This window comes from Bubalus kerabau, chromosome 22 (assembly GCF_029407905.1).
Source record: "Bubalus kerabau isolate K-KA32 ecotype Philippines breed swamp buffalo chromosome 22, PCC_UOA_SB_1v2, whole genome shotgun sequence".
NCBI lineage: Eukaryota > Metazoa > Chordata > Mammalia > Artiodactyla > Bovidae > Bubalus > Bubalus kerabau.
In genome coordinates this window covers 13,231,235-13,251,770 of record NC_073645.1, presented here as the reverse complement: position 1 = coordinate 13,251,770, position 20,536 = coordinate 13,231,235, and the positions used below count along the sequence as shown (strand labels likewise).

The following is a 20,536-nucleotide window of genomic DNA, read 5'->3' as shown; positions in this document are numbered from 1 at the left end:
AACCAAAAATAAACCCTTTCTTTAAAAAGATGGAAAAGCAAACATTTAGTAGATGGATGTTTGCTGGGCCTGCAGAAACAGTGGGACACAAAGTGGACTCTGGTCTTCAGGCTTTGCTGAGTTTTCCCCATATTCCTTGCAGAGATCTCTGGTGATAGCTCTATTCTGGAACGGGCCTTTTTTTTTTTTTTTTTTTAAATTATAGTTGATTTACAATGTTGTGCCAATCTCTGCTATATAGCAAAGTGATTCAGTTTTACATATACATACATTCTTATTTTTAAATATTTTGTTTATTACGGTTTATCCCAGGAGACTGGATATAGTTGTTTATCCATTCTAAATGTAATAGTTTACATCTACCAACCCCAAACTCCCAGTCTATCCCTCTCCCTCTCCTCAGCCCCTTGGCAACCACAAGTCTGATCTCAACCAATAGTGTATGAGTCTGTCGCTATTTCATAGATAGGTTCATTTGTGCCATATTTTAGATTCCACAGGTAAGTGGTATCACATGGTATTTGTCTTTCTCTTTCTGACTTACTTCACTTAGTACAATGATCTCTAGTTGCATTCATATTGCTGCAAATGGCATTAGATTCTATTTCTATATAGGTCATTACCGGGCACTGAGTAGAGCTCCTTGTGCTATACAATGGGCCCTTTCTAGTTATCTATTTTATATATAGTAGTGTGTATATGTCAATTTCAATTCCCCAGTTTACCCCTCCTCCAATAATTAGCGATGGGGCTTCCCAGCAGTAAAGAATCCACTTGCAATTCAGGAGACACAGGAGACTTGGGTTCGATCCCTGGATCAGGAAGATCCCCTGGAGTAGGGAATGGCAACCCACTCCAGTATTCTTGCCTAGAAAATCCCATGGACAGCAGGTCGCAAAGAGGTGGACACGACTGAAGTAACTTAGCATGCACAATAATTAGTTATGTTGAGCATCTTTTCTTGTTCCTACTGACCATCTATATGTATTCTTTGCAGAAATGCCTAACATCAGTTGATAAAGAGTCCACCTATCATGCAGGAGACCCCGGTTTGATTCCTGGGTTGGGAAGATGCCCTGGAGAAGGGACAGGCTACCCACTCCAGTATTCTTGGGCTTTCCTTGTGGCTCAGCTGGTAAAGAATCTGCCTGCAATGCAGGAGATCTGGGTTCAATCTCTGGGTTGGGAAGATTCCCTGGAGAAGGGAAAGGCTACCCACAGTATTCTGGCCTGGAGAATTCTGTGGTCTGTACAGTCTATTGTGTTGCAAAGAGTCAGATAGAGCTGAGTGACTTTCATACACATGGCAAAGAATCATAATAGGCCCTTTTATCTAAATTCTTCAGGTAGCTAAGTGGGAGGTAAAAAGAAAGACTTTCTGAGTCTTCAGTTTCTTAAAAATAACCAGCCTAAATTAATCCTCATGCCAAAGAGACACATTTTGGGGTATCAAATTTTGCTCCCCTACATCATTAACCCATTCATCTATTTAAATATAATTGCTATTTATTGAGTAATATGTGTCTATATTTATTTATGATAAAAACATGTTAGCATAAAGCATGAAGGTCAAACCTCAGATTTTCTGGCAAAAAATTCAGCTAATATAAAGTTCTGTTCAAATTTCCTTAGCACCAAATTGTCATTCTCTTTGGTAAGGTTAATGCTTTGACTTCTGTTTTCTATCTCATCATTACTCTTTCAGTAATTATTTATCTGATAACCATCTCTGCTCATCTTCACTGGCTCCTATGTTTTTAAAAAATAATTATAAGGGCATAGTTTATATTAATTGAGGGTTTATTATGAGTCAGATCTGAGCTATGTGCTTTATCTATACAGTCACACTTAACCCTTTTTGTAACCTAATAAAGAAGATGTGATTATTAAATGAAGAAACAAACTGAACACAAATTGCTTAAGTTGTCCAAACAGCACAGTTGTTAAATGGCAGAGCTGATATCAGAACCTAGAAACTCTGTTTCCAGTGCCTGTATTTATAACCACTTGAAACCACCATCCTGTCTGTAAGAGGGGTAGAACTTTGGCTGGACCCTGCTGCTCCCCTCTGGGTACCCACTGGCTCCGGCTTAGCTTTCACTACCAAACTTACAACCCACTCCAGTATTCTTTTCTAGGAAATTCCGCAGAGTGTGGTCAGAGAGGAATTTGTGGCAAGTCTGGTGTATGACTCAGTCGTGTCCGACTCTTTGCGACCCCATGGACTATAGCCTACCAGGCTCCTCTGTCCCTGAGATTTTCCAGGCAATAGTACTGGAATGGTCTGCCATTTCCTTCTCCAGGGGATCTTCCCGACCCAGGGATTGAACCCAGGTCTCCTGCATTGTAGACAGACGTTTTACCGTCTGAACCACCAAGGAAGTCCAAGCCTGTATGAAATTGATCTCTGAATGGTTATTAATGATCAGATCCAACAATCTTTTCTTGCACTTGACTTTCTTAATTCTATCTTCCTTCTTGAAACTTTTAAACTTTTCTCTTTTTTTAGCATATATTGCTAAATACAGAAACTGTGTATCTAGGATATAAGAAGCCTAGGAATGATGGAAAAATAAGGTCAGGTTAATATTGTAATTAATGTTGCTCAAATGGGATTGAGAAAACACGCCAAGGCAACTCCTGCAGGAAAACTGTCCACTTTTCCTTTCCTCCTCATATTTAACTCTCAATGAAATTTTGAGCAGCCCAAGCAGAGGGAGCTTTGTGTGGTGTCCTGTGTGAATTGTGGGCTCTTAAAATATTTGATCTGGAAAGCCAGATTACTACATGAAAGACTCCACCTTTTTAAATATTGTCAACAAGAATTTTAGAAAAAGAAAAATTAACAATTCGTATAGGATGTCTAACCAAGCCAGGAAGACGCTTTACTTTTTAACAGAAAAATTAACTCTAGAGCCACCTGTTTTTAAGTTTTGGAGACCATCATTTCCCAAACGCTAGTCCGTGAGTAGTAGTGATCAGAGGCAAAGTTTCACAGGTCTATGGTTAAATTTTTAAAAAATGAAATCGGTTTTTCCAAACAGCTTAATCTAGCTAATATGACAGACTGTTTTTTCCTTCTGATTACAGACTGATGTCTGTTGTCAGTGCTTTTATGACTCCGAGCTGCCTCCTAGTGGAGATAGATGTATAACAGCATGGAATTTTCTCATCTGCTTGTACAAGTCACCCACCAAATCATAGAGCGCAAGGGTAGTCGCTCAGTCGTGTTCGACTCTTTGAGATCCTATTGACTGTATGTAGCCGCCAGGCTCCTCCGTCCGTGGGATTTTCCAGCCAAGAATACAGGATTGTGTTGCCATTTCCTTCTCCAGGGGATCTTCCGGACCCAGGGATGGAACTCACGCCTCCTGCATTGCGGGCAGGCTCTTGATGGTCAGTTCAGTTCAGTTCAGTCGCTCAGTTGTGTCCGACTCTTTGCGACCCCGTGAATCGCAGCACGCCAGGCCTCCCTGTCCACCACCAACTCCCGGAGTTCACTCAAACTCACGTCCATCGAGTCGGTGATGCCATCCAGCCATCTCATCCTCTGTCGTCCCCTTCTCCTCCTGCCCCCAATCTCTCCCAGCATCAGAGTCTTTTCCAATGAGTCAACTCTTCACATGAGGTGGCCAAAGTCCTGGAGTTTCAGCTTTAGCATCATTCCTTCCAAAGAACACTGAGGACTAATCTCCTTCGGAATGGAGTGGTTGGATCTCCTTGCAGTCCAAGGGACTCTCAAGAGTCTTCTCCAACACCACAGTTCAAAAGCATGAATTCTTTGGTGCTCAACTTTCTTCACAGTCCAACTCTCACATCCATCCATACATGACCACAGGAAAAACCATAGCCTTGACTAGACGGACCTTTGTTGGCAAAGTAATGTCTCTGCTTTTGAATATGCTATCTAGGTTGGTCATAACTTTCCTTCCAAGGAGTAAGCATCCTTTAATTTCATGGCTGCAATCACCATCTGCAGTGACTTTGGAGCCCCCCAAAATAAAGTCTGACACTGTTTCCACTGTTTCCCCATCTATTTCCCATGAAGTGATGGGACCAGGTGTCATGATCTTAGTTTTCTGAATGTTGACCTTTAAGCCAACTTTTTCACTCTCCTCTGTCACTTTCATCAAGAGGCTTTTTAATTCCTCTTCACTTTCTGCCATAAGGGTGGTGTCATCTGCATATCTGAGGTTATTGATATTTCTCCCAGCAATCTTGATTCCAGCTTGTGCTTCTTCCAGGCCAGCGTTTCTCCTGATGTACTCTGCATAGAAGTTAAATAAGCAGGGTGACAATATAACAGCCTTGACGTACTCCTTTTCCTATTTGGAACCAGTTTGTTGTTCCATGTCCCATTCTAACTGTTGCTTCCTGACCTGCATACACGTTTCTCAAGAGGCAGGTCAGGTGGTCTGGTGTTCCAATCTCTTTCAGAATTTTCCACAGTTTATTATGATCCACACAGTCAAAGGCTTTGGCATAGTCAATAAAGCAGAAATAGATGTTTTTCTGGAATTCTCTTGCTTTTTCAATGATCCAGCGGATGTTGGCAATTTGATCTCTGGTTTCTCTGCCTTTTCTAAAACCAGCTTGGACATCTGGAAGTTCATGGTTCACATATTGCTGAAGCCTGGCTTGCAGAAAAATTTGAGCATTACTTTACTAGCGTGTGAGATGAGTGCAATTGTGCGGTAGTTTGAACATTCATAACAATTTAAATTATAATTAAAAAAAGCTTTGTCTCATTTGCATTTGGGCCATATCTTTTTCTGGCTTCTCTTGCAACCTCTCTGTCCACTATTTCTTTACCTCTTGGCAGATACTATTGATTAATTTAATTAATACTTGTTTTAGTCACTAAATTATGTCCAGCTCTCCGCAACTCCATGGACTGCAGTCCACCAGGCTCCTCTGTCTATGGGATTCTCCAGGTAAGAATACTGGAGTGGGTTGCCATTTCCTCCTCCAGGGGATCTTCTTGACCCAGGGATCGAACCTGTGTCTCTTATGTCTCCTGCATTGACACGCGGGTTCTTTACCACTAATGTCACCCGGGAAACCCATAAGCGATAATAATAACTTCCATCAACTAAGTATGATTCATATGCTAGGTATTTTTAGTGTTTTTTAATACTATCTAATTAAAATCAATCTGAAAATATTTAATGTTTTTCTACTCTGTTCTCAGTGCTGCCCAACACTGCATGAAACTGATCTCTGAATGGTCATTAATGATCAAATTCAGCAATCTTTTCTGGGGCTGTGGTGGTGAATGGAATTAAGTAGTCTCTATTCAAGTGGAATTTCTAGCCTGAGCTTCAGTGCTTCCCCTCAGTCACCGTGGCCTCAGCACCTCCTGATTCACACTGGTGTGAAACACACAATTATAAATAAGAAAAGAGGTATAATTATGCCAGTTGCTGTAAAGGAATGCTGCAGTCAGGAAAGACTTAGATAATATGAAAATAATTTATGACATGAAGGATAAGCTAGAAGTTAGCCAGGTGAGGAGAGGTGAAAAGTGTTTTGTTTAGCTTGTTTATTTTGTAGAGGGGGTAGTAAGGGCAGAGGCCCTGATGGGGAAATTAAACATGGGCTTCCCCGGTGACCCAGTGATAAAGAATCCATCTGCCAGTGTAGATGTGGGTTCAATCCCTGGGAAGACCCTCTGGTGAAGGAAATAGCAATCCACCCCAGTATTCTTGGCTGGGAAATCTCATGGACAGAAGAGCTTGGCAGGTTACAGTCCATGGGGTTGCAAAAGAGTCTGACATGACTTAGCGACTAAACAACAACAAATTGAAAAAAAGAGAGAAGTGCAGAGGGAGAGCAAAGAGGGAAAATTAGGCAAGATTGGCACCCCACTCCAGTACTCTTGCCTGGAAAATCCTATGGACGGAGGAGCCTGGTAGCCTGCAGTCCATGGGGTCGCTACGAGTCAGACATGACTGAGCGACTTCACTTTCACTTTTCACTTTCATGCTTTAGAGAAGGAAATGGCAACCCACTCCAGTGTTCTTGCCCGGAGAATCCCAGGGACGGGGGGAGCCTAGCAGGCTGCCGTCTATGGGGTCGCACAGAGTCGGACACGACTGAAGTGACTTAGCAGCAGCAGCAGCAGGTAGGCTCAGAACCTCCCACTGTGTTTTGCAAAGTTCCTTATAATGCTTTATAAAATAAAAAGCATCTAATTACATAATTCATTATTTGTATGAAATAGGTCTTTCCCACCGTGCAGAGCTCCTTGGTGGGGTGTGCTGGAAGGGAGCAGGTGGTCATATGTCTTTAACTTGTTATTTGGTGCTGCCCTGAACTCCTCCCATAGGCTGATTTCATTTTAAGTAAAATCCTGCTTTCCTGACAGACATTAATCCATGAACCCAACACATGATTTCCTTACTGAGTTGGTAATATCGTAGCCATTCTTTCACTTACTGGTCTTGGATGAACATGCCTGCGTGCCAAGCAATTTAGGAAATCATAACAGGTTCCTTGTGTACTTACACTTGTCCTAGACTTAAGTAAGACTAGGCATAGTGGAGACCCAAGATCTCATCTACAAAGCAGAGGACAACTGTTCTAAAACACTGAATTTCAAGGTATCAGGTGATTTTTTTTTTTTTTTTTTTGGCTGTAGTTTAATTATTCCTGTATTTCAAAACCTGCTTTTGTTTTCCTCTCCTCAGCCCATCTGCCAGGCAGCCTATCAGAATGACCTGGGTCAAGTGTGGCAGTGGGTGAGGGAAGACCGCAGCTATATCAACATCCAAGACGGCTTTAATGGAGACACCCCCTTGATCTGTGCTTGTAGGCGGGGGCACATGAGAATCATTTCCTTCCTTCTGAGAAGGAATGCTGATGTGAATCTCAAAAACCAGGTGAGGCCGTGACCACGGTAATGCCTTTCCCCTTGGCCTAGTGGAAGCAGTGGGCGTCATTTGCTTGTTGTTCGCAGTTCTTAATATCAACAAAAAATTTTTTGGCCTTACTTTAGAGAGACTGACACTTACTGAGGCCACGTTATCAGGCTAAAAAGCAAAATAAAGCATAATTCCATGGGTAGGTATAGTTCCATGAGCAGGCGTATTTTGTTGGTTTTATAGCAATTATGTCCTTGCATTTATGAAAAAACAAAACAAAACAGGAAGGGTTCACTCATTTGTCTGCAAAGAGTGTCTTCCTTTCTTTTCCTCCTTCTCCTCCTCCCTAGGCTTCTCTTTGCCCTTCTTCTTTCCCTGCTCATCTTCCTCACTATTACAAAAGTAATTGGCAAGAGTCCCTGGAAAACAAGTATTAACCTGGTGCTGCTATTTCATTAGTTAGACTTTTGTCTACTATGTCAATGTTCTGATCTCCAGAAGATTCTATAATTTGCTTATGGAATAAAAGAATTTCAGTAAGAAATTTGCAAAGAATAAATATGAGGCTACTTGAAACCAGACAGGAGATGCTGTGAACATCCTTTCAGAACCCGATGGGAATGTCCAATTCTGGCATCACAGTAAAGCTGACATTTAAAGGACACTGAATAAATATTGAAAGTCATGCTTTGTAATAATTGTGAATGCCCAGTACCAACTCGAGTACATTCAATGGCAGAAAATAGCCCATAAGGCCCCACCTGCCCCTTCCAAGTCACTTTAAAGTCCGCATTTGGAGTAATAATATATTATCAGAAAATGGATCACTGCTGGACTTTCTTGTTTGTGCTTCCTATTTTTTGTGTTGTTGGGTTTAAAAGCAAGTCATGGCTGGGCTGAGTCTAACAGATAGGCAGTTTAGTGGAGTGTGACATGATTGCCCCAGCACCCAGCTGAGGAACCAGGTGGGTGGCCTTGTGGTGAGAGCGGGCAGCCAAGACAGATGTGTCTGGGTTCATGCCCTCTCAGGAGACTTGGTGGTTAGGAAGCTGAGAGAGCGAGATGTTTGTCAACACCAAGACGGGCTGAGGAGGCAGCTTAGCTCTCTTTGGCAGAGAACCTGAGCCAGCCTGCTCATGGAGATCATGGAAAGGACTTCAGTGGATACTTAAGTAGAGATTTTATGAGAAGTGGTATTTGGTCTGCAATTTAAAAAATATTTTTAATGTTTTTTTAAAGGTTTAATCTGTTACATTTTCCCCTATTATTAATTCTTATACATTAATAATTTGAACTGGTGCTTTCTCATTTCTTGGGTCTAGGAACTGCCTTCAGGAAGTTCTCCTAACCTAGGAGTGAGTTAAGAGTAAGGACTCCTAACCAGAGTCCTTAAAAACAAACAAACAAAAAGCTCTGGTGTGCACCATTGATGATTAAGGAGGGGTGGTGGTGGTAGCTTAGTTGCTAAGTCGTGTCTGACTCTTGTGATCCCATGGACTGTGGCCTGCCAGGCTTCTCTGTCCTTGGGGATTCTCCAGACAAGAATGCGAGAGTGGGTTGCCATGCCCTCCTCCAGGGAATCTTCCTGACTCAGGGATCAGACCCAAGTCTCAAACCTGTACCTCCCGCATTGTAGTTCAATTCTTTATTGCTGAGCCACCAGGGAAGCCCAGATTAAGGACTAACTATAGATTTTCATACTAAATTCAGTCCTTTGTTTATATCTCAATGTATTTTTCCCCCTAAACTGAGTGTGATAATCCATCTTTTGATAATTTGTAAAAGGTACATTTTATTTACTGTCTTCTTCTGTGGCCCAACTTTTCCTTTAGACTGTACTGTGTTCAATATTCTGGTCAATGGAAAGCGGGGTTTATTCATTAGATGTACTCTTCAGAAAAGGGTGCCATGGGTGTCACAAAAATAAAAATCACAGACTAAATTTTTTGATATTATAATTTAAAAATCTGACTTTTGAAAAAGTGTTTTATTAATAAAGAGTCCTTTTATGGATTTTTTTAGAAACAGAGAACCTGCTTGCATTATGCTGTGAAGAAAAGATTTACCTTCTTTGATTATCTACTCATTATCCTCTTAATGCCTGTCCTTCTTATTGGGTATTTCCTCATGGTGAGTACAATACTCATGAGATAAGTGAGTAAGAGATCGTCAGCATGAGTCATTTTTGCTACACTGGTGAGATGTAAATAAATGGTAACAAAAATAAGCTCTTGGTTTGTATTCTATAAATGGCATTACCAACATATATGCAATACTATGATTGAAGTAAAGCAAGAAGAAAGGAACCCAGGTCAATCAATCAATGATAAAAAAAATCAATGATAAAATAATCTATGCAATGTTTATTTGGAAAAATAAATTAATTTTGATTATGAATCTTCTGAAGGAAAAGCAAAAATTCTAAATATTAAAAAATCCCCTCCCTACTGTTTATTTTCTCTCTCTCTCTCTCTCTCTTTTTTTTTTTATAAGGAGAGTGTAAGTCTGTACATGTCTTTTTGAGTTTCTGACTTTTAGGACCCACCCTGGTGTGAATTAAAAAACAGATCCCAGGAGATGTGCATCAGAAGCTGACAAACATAAGAGATCTTTACAGAGAATTTGAAGCCCACCTTTCCCCTTGGTAGATTTATTCATGCTTGCAGGAATCTTTGGAGTGCAGTAATCTGCTTACATAAAGAAAGATGCAGTTGGTATATGAATACAGTCATATTATAAATAGAAAATGAAGCTTGAGTTTTTTTTCCCAAATAGAGTGACAGGTTTGCACTGACTCTTTCAGTTTTTCCCATCTGGTTCTTCTTTTGGCAAGCTCCACGTTTGAGAGATGACTCAACATATATGCAATTTATTTCAGTTAAGTGACCAACTCCCTTCCCTTCTCGCTAATAGACTATGGCTGTTAGTTATTCTTGTCAACATAAGCTCCAGAACAAACTCTGCCAGTAGGCAATGTGATTATCTCCTTGAGTAATTAAATGTTATAAATTTTGAAGAACTATAATTAAATATGGCAACATTGATTCTGATGCTTGGATTTATGAGAGGGAAAACTATAATTCACTGACAAACATATAATCTGTTTATGCTCTCAAAAAGTTCTTAAAAATGTATATTTAGCCCACAGCATTTGAATGTTTGTAGTTTTGGTGTGTGTGAGGGGGGCGGAATCTGCCTTCACTTCCAAGCCTTTCTAGAGATTATGAAGAAAAAGTCTCAACTATGATTGGTCAGGCTGTTTCAGAATTTGTTAACACACAAACTTGCTTTCTAAAACAGTACAGTGTTTAAAGCTGGAGCCTGGGCAAAAAAGATGAATTACAGTGAATAAGTCAACTCTGATTGTACATGTATTATATTAATTCATGGGGCCTGAAGTGAAGAAAGCTGAGCGCCTAAGAACTGATGCTTTTGAACTGTGGTGTTGGAGAAGACTCTTGAGAGTCCCTTGGACTGCAAGGAGATCCAACCAGTCCATTCTAAAGGAGATCAGTCCTGGGTGTTCTTTGGAAGGAATGATGCTGAAGCTGAAACTCCAGGACTTTGGCCACCTCATGCGAAGAGTTGACTCATTGGAAAAGACTCTGATGCTGGGAGGGATTGGGGGCAGGAGGAGAAGGGGACGACAGAGGATGAGATGGCTGGGGCATCACCGACTCAATGGACGAATTTGAGTGAACTCCGGGAGTTGGTGATGGACAGGGAGGCCTGGCGTGCTGCGATTCATGGGGTCACAAAGAGTCGGACACGACTGAGAGACTAAACTGAACTGAACTGAACTGAAGTTGTAGATATAATGGTCATCTGAGTTAAATTCACCCATTCCAGTCCATTTTAGTTTGCTGATTCCTAGAATGTTGATGTTGACTCTTGCCATCTCCTGTTTGACCACTTCCAATTTGCCTTGATTCATGGACCTGACATTCCAGGTTCCTATGCAATATTGCTCTTTACAGCATCGGACCTTGCTTCTATCACCAGTCCGATCCACAACTGGGTATTGTGTTTGCTTTGGCTCCATCCCTTCATTCTTTCTGGAGTTATTTCTCTACTGATCTCCAGTAGCATATTGGACACCTACCGACCCGGGGAGTTCCCCTTTCAGTATCCTATCATTTTGCCTTTTCATACTGTTCATGGGGTTCTCAAGCCAAGAAAACTGAAGTGGTTTGCCATTCCCTTCTCCAGTGGACCACATTCTGTCAGACCTCTCCACCATGACTCTCCTGTCTTGGGTGGCCCACATGGCATGGCCTAGTTTCATTGAGTTAGACAAGGCTGTGGTCCATGTGATCAGATTGGCTAGTTTTCTGTGATTATGGTTTCAGTATGTCTGCCCTCTGATGCATATTGAAAAGCAGAGATATTACTTTGCCAACAAAGGTCCTTCTAGTCGAGGCTATGGTTTTTCCATTAGTCATGTATGGATGTGAGAGTTGGACTGTGAAGAAAGCTGAGCACTGAAGAATTGATGTTTTGAACTGTGGTGTTGGAGAAGACTCTTGAGAGTCCCTTGGACTGCAAGGAGATCCAACCAGTCCATCCTAAAGGAGATCAGTCCTGGGTGTTCACTGGAGGGACTGATGCTGAAGCTGAAACTCCAATACTTTGGCTACCTCATACGAAGAGTTGATTCATTGGAAAAGACCCTGATGCTGGGAGGGATTGGGGGCAGGAGGAGAAGGGGACGACAGAGGATGAGACGGCTGGATAGCATCACTGACTCGATGGACATGAGTTTGAGTGAACTCCGGGAGTTGGTGATGGACAGGGAGGCCTGGCGTGCTGCAATTCATGGGGTCGCAAAGAGTTGGACATGACTGAGCAACTGAACTGAACTGAAGTTGTAAATTTGTGATGCATAAGGAATAAATGACATGAGAGGAAATAATCTGGGAAGGGATCAGAAAGGACTGTGTTACATCAGAGGACAGGAGGAGAAAGGCAGATATTGAGGTGGGAGGGAACTGCAAAGAGAAGACAGCTGGATGGAGCTTCCTAAATGATAAAGGGGCTTAACTCCAGGACACACCCACTTGAATAGGGACAGCCATGCTCCCTACACAGTGGAATGGTGGGGGATGTTCAAAGTGTCCTGTGATCAGAATCTCAGAGGACTAGGCAGAAAAAGTGGATTTCTGAGGAGCCTAGTTAATTTCATTCATGTTTTCAATCATTCACTGCATACTTCTTATAAACCTTTTATGTGCCAGACACTGTGCTGGGTATTAGGAATACAATGATGCACCAAACAGGTTTGGTCCTTGTCCTCATGAGAGTTAGATGGTAGTGAAGAATGAGTCACTCAATCAAACAGTGGAAGAAACTTATGAAATTCTCATGAGGTAGTTGGTACACAGAGGTGGTCAATGGAGAGGGATGTTGCCTGGACAGTAGGTCAGAGAAAGCCTGATGGAGGAAGAGGGGCATAGGGTGAGATATTTACCAGGCAAAGAAGAAAGAGAGGAGGCTTCTAGGCAGAAGAAACATTCAGTGCAACTCTTCTATGGCACAGGGGAGCCTGTGGGGATGAATGATTGCTGCTGCTGCTGCTGCTGCTGCTAAGTCGCTGCAGTCGTGTCCGACTCTGTGTGACTCCATAGACGGCAGCCCACCAGGCTCCCCCGTCCCTGGGATTCTCCAGGCAAGAACACTGGAGTGGGTTGCCATTTCCTTCTCCAATGCATGAAAGTGAAAAGTGAAAGTGAAGTCGCCCAGTCATGTCTGACTCTTAGCGACCCCATGGACCGCAGCCTACCAGGCTTCTCTGTCCTTGGGATTTTCCAGGCAAGAGTACTGGAGTGGGGTGCCATTGCCTTCTCCAGATGAAAGACTAACAGAGGCCAATGTGGCTGGAGCAAGGTGAGCCAGGGGGTGTGATTGAGATGGCTGAGGCCATAAGCGGAGGGCAGAATATATGGGGATTGCCACAGGCTGAAGATTTTGCTTTTGTCCCCAGAGCAACGGGATGTTATAGAAAGGCTTTGAGTGAGGAAAGGAAAGACAGGTCACTGGACTCCAACCTCAGTAGCATTTGGCAGGTATGGGATGGCGCCCTAGATTTTGCATTTCTAGGTCCCCAGATGCTGATGCTGCTACTCCAGGATTACACTCTGACAACCACGGCTTTCCCTAGTCGTTATGGGAGGGCAGGGAGGAGGTGGGGAGAATTTAAGAATGATGCATTGCCGAGGTCCAGCCCCGGCTGATTCAGGGAGTTTGAAGGGGAGACGGCTTTGGCGATCAGGATATGATAGCTTTAATTAAATATTAATTAGAGATATAAAGAGTAATAGAACGAGGATAGCTCAGCAGGAAAATTCAGTGGAGAAAAGAGGCTGAGTAGCTTGGTTTACACGGGAAACCAATAAAACTTCAAGACAAGAAGTTTGCACCACTTACGTAGGCCGCAGGCCTCATTCTGTTCTCCCGAAGGAGAGGAGACACTGAGGCCTCCCCGGTCGGATCTAGAAGCCCAGGCAAAATTAGTAAGCTTGGCGGGCTCCGCACTGCAGATGGAAACTCAGCCAGAGTTTGAGATAAAGAATGACATGAGGAGACCAGTATTTCAAGGAACTGATCCCATTTTTTATTTTTCCAGGGTCTGTTTTTATACACTGAGATGTTATACAAAAGTCACATGGGGTCAGCAGTCCTGATTTTTATTAAAGTCAGGTGTTTCATACAAATGTATACAGAGGTCTTAGGGGTGTTACATCATCTTCTGGCCAGGGGGCCTGCTGACAATTTATGACCCTCTCCTTGTGACAGCGGTCAGTCAACCAGAACACTTATTTTTCCAGGGGGTGATTATTCTTGAAACAGACGCCACCTTCCGAAGGTACCAGATAAAGTTACATTCCTATAGGGTGAAGGTGTAGTGGGTTTTAATTAAGGAAAGAATTTGCTTAGCCTAAGGTCTAATGTGATTAATATCAAAGGTTAATACTTATTTCTTCTATATATTCATTAATGTGTATAAGGACAGGGGATGTGGAGACTTAGCAGTAAACATTGGCTCAACAAATGAAAAACCCTTCACCAATACAATTTCTAATCAGCCCACTATATTTATGTTAATAGTTTTCTAACTTCTCTAAAGAACCTGTTTTTAGAAGGTTTAAAGCATCTCGTGCCTCTCACGGTTGGGAGGCTGTGAACAATCACATGTGGCCGGACAAGCCTGTCAGGCAGGCTAGAGAACCTTCAGAGGAGTTTGTAGGTTAAAACACTCCTGTCACACCCAGGAATTATTATTAACTGGAGCTCTAAGTTAACTTCTTCTCCGAAAGAGGTGGTGGGGGACAGCCCCCTGTAAAGTCAGAGGTGTAGGTGAGAACACAAAGTAGTAAAGTAGGCAGGCTCTGGTTTTGGGGGTAGATGCTCGAAAATTTCCAGGGGGACTCCTGAGGCTCGATCCCGCCTTTGCGTATGTCGAGCCTCCTTCCTCACGACCTTTGCCACAGGTGGAGCTCCTGGCTCCCGACAATGCATAGATGCAGGGGGTTGTTGGGATTAAAATAAAGCCTATTGATGGGAATATTCCAGATATAAGATGGAGACAATGTTTGTAAATAACCGGCTCTTGTTCTTCTTGTGCTTGCCGTTGTAACAGGTGTCAAAGACGAAGCAGAATGAGGCTCTTGTACGAATGCTGCTTAATGCTGGTGTTGACGTTAATGCAATAGACTGTGTAAGCTTACATTTTTAGTCACTTTGAAATAACATTCAAAATGGTACTTATAGGTAGTATACTTGTCTCAAAAGAGTCAGACATGACTTAGCAGCTAAACAACAATACTTGTCATCTATAAAGTTGCTTGTTTTTTATTTTGTGAAACACTTGAACATTTAGTTGCTCCTTCCTCCTTTCTCGCCTTTCTTCTTCCCTCCCTCCTTCTTTGCCTCACTCCCTCCTGCCCTCTTTTTTCTTCTTCCTTTTTACTATGTCAGGCAACCTTGAGATTGCCACTGAACTCATGGGATTAATACTTTTATTGAATATAGGACATTTTTAGAAGAACTGCTCCACCAGTAGTGGGAAGGTAAGAAAAATGGAGGCTCTGATTACAAAAGTGCATTCTCAGTAGTTAAGCTGGAATCTCAATGCCTGTGCGTAAACCTTGCCAGTTTTTACCTTTGCGAGTTGTGGCAAGTTTTAAACTTACTTGACTCTTGGGTTTCCTTATCTGTAAGATGGGGGCATCACTAGTTCCTACAAGGCTCATCATGTGATGCACTGAGCCGAGTAACTGGCACACAGTAAGTGCTCAATGAATCCTAACAGCTGTTGCAGCCAAAACCCCAACCCACTAGTGAGAAGGTCCCCAACTGCAAACCAAGGAAAAATAAGGCCAGAGGTCAAAGAGAAATCCAAATGACAGTAAAAACAGTGATAACAGAAGCAGTGTAAGCTACTTTCTTCCTGTTTAAATATAAGATTTTGTTTTCACCTTTTGCTCCATACCCGTGTACTCATCTTCTCTTTACATGATAATATAGGGATCAGAAGTTTACTGGCATGAAATTTTTCTTATATTAGTAAAATGAAATTTTGATTCCCAGTTCTTTATTGAAAGGGCATGCAAGTTGAAATTTGATCCTAAGAAAACCAATATTCTTAGGTTTTCTTTATGATCCATGCTGTGTACATCCATGCTGTGTATTTTATGCTGTGTACATCATACATTTTATGCTGTGTGTGCGTGTTTATTACCATTTTTCTGTAATAGAGAAAATGTCCCCACCCATGTTTGCATTATTGTAATTTTAGTTTTGGTTATATTGGTATTGTTTAAATGGAGGTAACACACTCTGTGTGTGTGTGTGAGACAGAGAGAGAGAGAGAGAGAGAGAGAGAGAGAGAGATAGGAGGAGAATGCCCAAGAGAATACATTTGTGAAATTAATGTTTTCCCTTTTATTTAGGGTAGAATTTTTGGATTAATTTGGATAGACTGTGCATCATCATTTTCTTAGATAACTTTAAAATGTATAAAGTAAGATGTTTAAAAAACCTAAAAGATTTGTTGCAGGTATTGCTTGGTCTTCTTATTTAAATTCAAAAGGTGTATTTCTTTTTTTAATAGTGTTTGCTTTAAGTATTGTCTAACCATTTGTGGTTAAAGACTGTATTGGATGACTTCTGATGTCTTGTCTAATTCAAGATTCTGCTTATTTAGTGTTATTTGTACAACTAAAAATATGTAAAACACGTGTAATGTCTTGAAAGATCATTTCATCCAGAGCTTCTTGGTGTCTAACTTAGTAGTTGATGATTTTCAACTTGCTACACCAAGGATGTATATAAATGAGTCAACAGAGAATGTATCTATTTTTAAAAATGTGTTCATAATAATAATTACAAACTTAATTTCCCTTAAAAAAGGTTTAAAACTTTGCCTATGACTGAAATTTCCCTAGGACATTTTTCTCACTATCTATGTCTCTCTCCATCTCTGATAGAAAAATCACATTTCTGCATACACACAAGCACATACATGCAGACACACTCTTTCCTCACTATTTTTCAAAAACCATCTGAATATTAAGGTCCATTTTCCAAATCTAAGTAATATAGTATATTGCATTTTTAGCTAATTAGATCCTATTTATTTCACATGGAAAAATTCAGATCCAGATCTTCACTTAACATGTTATCATTTAATAAAAAATAAGTGATTGCAGCATTATTTCCTATGATCTTAGAGGAATTTCTGGGGAATAAGATCCAGAGTCAATTTTATTAGTCTTGACAATCAAGCATACTATTTCTTCACTTCTTGAATATTATTATTCAAAATCATAGTTATTTGGCTGCTTTTTAAAAGACAAAATTTGGGGCACGAATATCTCAGCTATAAATTTCCTTTGACTGTCAGTGTTTTAAATTAGACCCACGCAGCAGCAGCAGCAGTAGATCTGCTATTGTATAGCATAATATAAGCTATAATATAATATAATAATGTAATATAAGCTTATAACATAATATAAGCTACAACAAAGCAAGGATGAGCAATGACTATGTGGACCAGTACTGATCTTGTAGGTGTGCTATAACATCTGAGCACCAGCAACCTTCTTCAGACTGGAGGGATTTTGATTATGAACCATAAAGGATGATATTTGTAAAAACTTGGGAACTCTTTAAAAGAAAAGATGGTAACATAATCAAGGTGGTGATTGTCCAGAATTGTAGAAAGAAACCCTGGGATAGTTCAGCATCAGCCTTTTATAAGCAGAATTTGTTTAGTCTGGAACAGAAAACAAGAAGGGAAGATATGGATGACTTACAGGATGTTGATAATATACACACTGAGGCAGAACAGGCTTTTTGAGCACAAGAAATGTAATTGCACATGGATGGTTTGCAGACTGTTGGTTTGGCTTAGTTGTACAAGACAAAATATGAAAAGTACTTGCTAAAGAAGCCACATGTACAGTGTGTAAGGGTTCCGATGGATCCGTTGTATTGTTGGTCTTTTGTGTTTCAGTATGGCTGCACGGCACTACACTATGCCTGTGAAATGAAAAACCAGACGCTCATTCCTCTGCTCCTTGAAGCCCATGCAAACCCCATGATAAAGAATAAGGTAAGGATCTGTGGACCACGGTCTGAGGTCCTTCCAGCAGCATCACCTTCTAACGTTGGCCTTGTGTTGACATAAATAAATTGCCCCTGAAGTTGTTAATAGCAAATTATTAAGGAATCAAGTTATCCCATTAAAGTTAGAACCCAGTGACATTCAAAGCCCTTGCCAAGCCTGTGAGTCAATCACATTAAACTATTTACTAGATCCTTTGCATTGACATTTGACTTTCTTGGCGATAACTACAGTTTCTTTTTCTTCTCAGGATGGTGAGACTTCCCTGGATATTGCACAGAGATTAAAATTTTCCCAGATTGAATTAATGCTAAGGAAAGCATCATAATCTTTGCGATCTCATATGAAGAAGTAGTAAAAGGCCTGGATTGTGTCTCAATCTTGGACTATGGGTCTGCAGACCATTCACTCTGGGGACCCCCATGGTACGGGGATAAGGTTGGTTGCCATGGGTAACATTTTTGAAGAGCTTTGTATTTCCAATGTTTTTTGCTCAGTGGAGTTCATCGTGGTCACAATCCTTCTCGGGGAGACACTAAAGATGTTGGACTCTCTATATCAGTAAAAAAAAAGGTGATATTTCAAAGTCAATCTCTCCTGAAGGAAAGGATCAGTGTTCTTCTCTCTTTTGGCTGTCCCGTCCATATCCTGCCCCAAGAAACAAACTGTTCCTCTGAGGCTCCTTTGAGTAATAAGATGAAGAATCAAGCAGATATATTCGTACAGAATGGTATATGTATGTGTGTAGGTTTAGAGATTTATATGTAAGTATTCCATCTTCAACAAAATCATGTATCAGTTGTCAACAACAAATATTGGCAAATGCTTCAAGTCAGCTTTTTTTTTTCCCTTACAAAGAGCCACTGTATCAGCACATCTCGAGATGTTTTGCTATCAGTGTACAAATTAGAGCCGTCTTGATTTCAAACATGATTATGTGACTATCAAGTTGTTTGTTCAAAAATATTTTTATGATTCTCTTGTGAATGCAGGGCAGTTACTAATCTTGTTAGTGCATTTTTTATTGATAAAATTAAAATATTGTAAATTATTTGAATAAAAGAATTCTTTACAAGAAAGAACTATGTGATGAGGTGGCGTCTGGATTAAACTTCTAGAGGAGAGATAGTGAACATTGAAAGATCTGTCTCAAGTTCTTTGTCAGTGAGACAGAACAGAAATAAGTATATTTAAAAATGATTGAATTTTGCAAAGCAAGACTGCATCTTGGTTATTTTTAGCCATGGACTACACAGCATGTAGTAACAAATGCAGTCTAAGAATGAAAGATTTACCATCTCCAAACAGAACAAAGGTCTAATAAAAAAATAAAATCCAGGAAAATTCATTGAACTTTGCACAGTACCTTAAGCACATACTTCTTGAGGGAAGTAGTTGTGTGTAGATATAGATTCTGAAGACCTTAAATCTCTTACTACATTATCTAAGATCTATTCACATTGAACTGAGTTATAAGGTGACTCTGAAGATTTAAAAATAAAAAAGTGAAACTTCCAACAAATTGCCAGTATGCTTTCAGTTTGGTGCCAGAGTTCTGCAAAATCACCATACCATGTAATTCATAACTGTTTTTTTGGAAACTGTGTGAAAATTGAACAATTTTCTAAAGAAATAAATTCAGACTTATAAACGAGTTACTTTGCCAACAAAGGTCCGTCTAGTCAAGGCTATGGTTTTTCCAGTAGTCATGTATGGATGTGAGAGTTGGCTTATAAAGAAAACTGAGCACCAAAGAATTGATGCTTCTGAACTGTGGTGTTGGAGAAAACTCTTGAGAGTCCCTTGAACTGCAAGGAGATCCAACCAGTCCATCCCAAAGGAAATCAGTCCTGAATATTCATTGGAAGGACTGATATTGAAGCTGAAACTTCAATACTTTGGCCACCTCATGTGAAGAACTGACTCACTTGAAAAGACTCTGATGCTGGGAAAGACTGAGGGCAGGAGGAGAAGGGGATGACAGAAGATGAGATGGTTGGATGGCATCACGGACTCAATGGATATGAGTTTGAGTAAACTCCAGGAATTGGCAATGGACAGGGAAGCCTGGTGTGCTGCAGTCCATGTGGTCGCGAAGAGTCAGACACGACTGAGCAACTGAACTGAGCTGAACTGGGTATGATTGTCTAATAACAGTACTTCTGTTAAGATCAAAGCACAATGTTGTATTATGTTCATGATATTTTTATTTTTATTTATTTAGTTTTATTTTTTTAATTTTATTTTATTTTTAAACTTTACATAATTGTATTAGTTTTGGATTCATTTTGTTCATGATATTTTTAAAACTTTCTTCCTGGTGTTTAATTTTTGAAGGCATAAAACTGGGCTAGACATTTGTAGCCAGTAGGTCTCCTAGCAACAACCTGTAAATTATCAAAGAAGCTTGAGCTAGAATCTGGGTACTGAAATACACACACACACGCTTTATTGGAAAAACTCGTAAATATCCTAGAAGATAATCTTCTTTGACTCTCAGCTATGAATCTTGGCCTTTTCATCTATACTGTACATTGATTTTTCTTTTTTGGTTAAAGCAACTTGGCTTCCTGAGGTAGTCTTATGTCTCTGTAGCAATAAGGTAAAAACATCTAGCTTATTTTTTCAAATTCAGCAACCATCTGGAGATTCAAGACCTCTGACTCCAATTCATCATTTTATTTTATTGCTCCAAAAATATGGCTCATAGAGAAGAATAAAAGTTCTAGGGAAGTTTATTTGAATGATGTAAAGAATGACTAGATAATTCCTAGCTGTCAGCTAACACCTACCTTTCAAGATGGCAGAATACACAATAGTACATGAAAACTGTGTTCACCCAATGAGTAGTTCAATTAACTGAAAAAATTAAATGTCAGTTTTAGCCTCAAATGCAAAAAATCTGAAGGAATGAATACAATCTTAACCCTAATCTCTGCCCTCCCTTTTACTAATATGGTGGGTTTCCAATGCTGAAAATCTTTAATATCTTTATTCTTGACCCCATCATTCATGAGGTTTTTCCTAAGACTAGTTAGTATCAGATGCT

The 20,536-nt window shown here is 40.5% G+C and overlaps 1 protein-coding gene across 1 annotated transcript; it reads left to right on the top strand.

Moving 5' to 3' along the window:
• Positions 1-236: 236 nt before the first annotated feature.
• ANKRD22 (ankyrin repeat domain 22) lies at positions 237-17,815 on the top strand (the record flags this gene model as incomplete). Its single annotated transcript, XM_055560679.1, has 6 exons — positions 237-245; positions 6,690-6,881; positions 8,886-8,993; positions 14,500-14,577; positions 17,377-17,475; positions 17,738-17,815. Coding segments are annotated over 6 exons (564 nt in total), but the record flags the coding sequence as incomplete, so codon positions are not given.
• Positions 17,816-20,536: the final 2,721 nt, after the last annotated feature.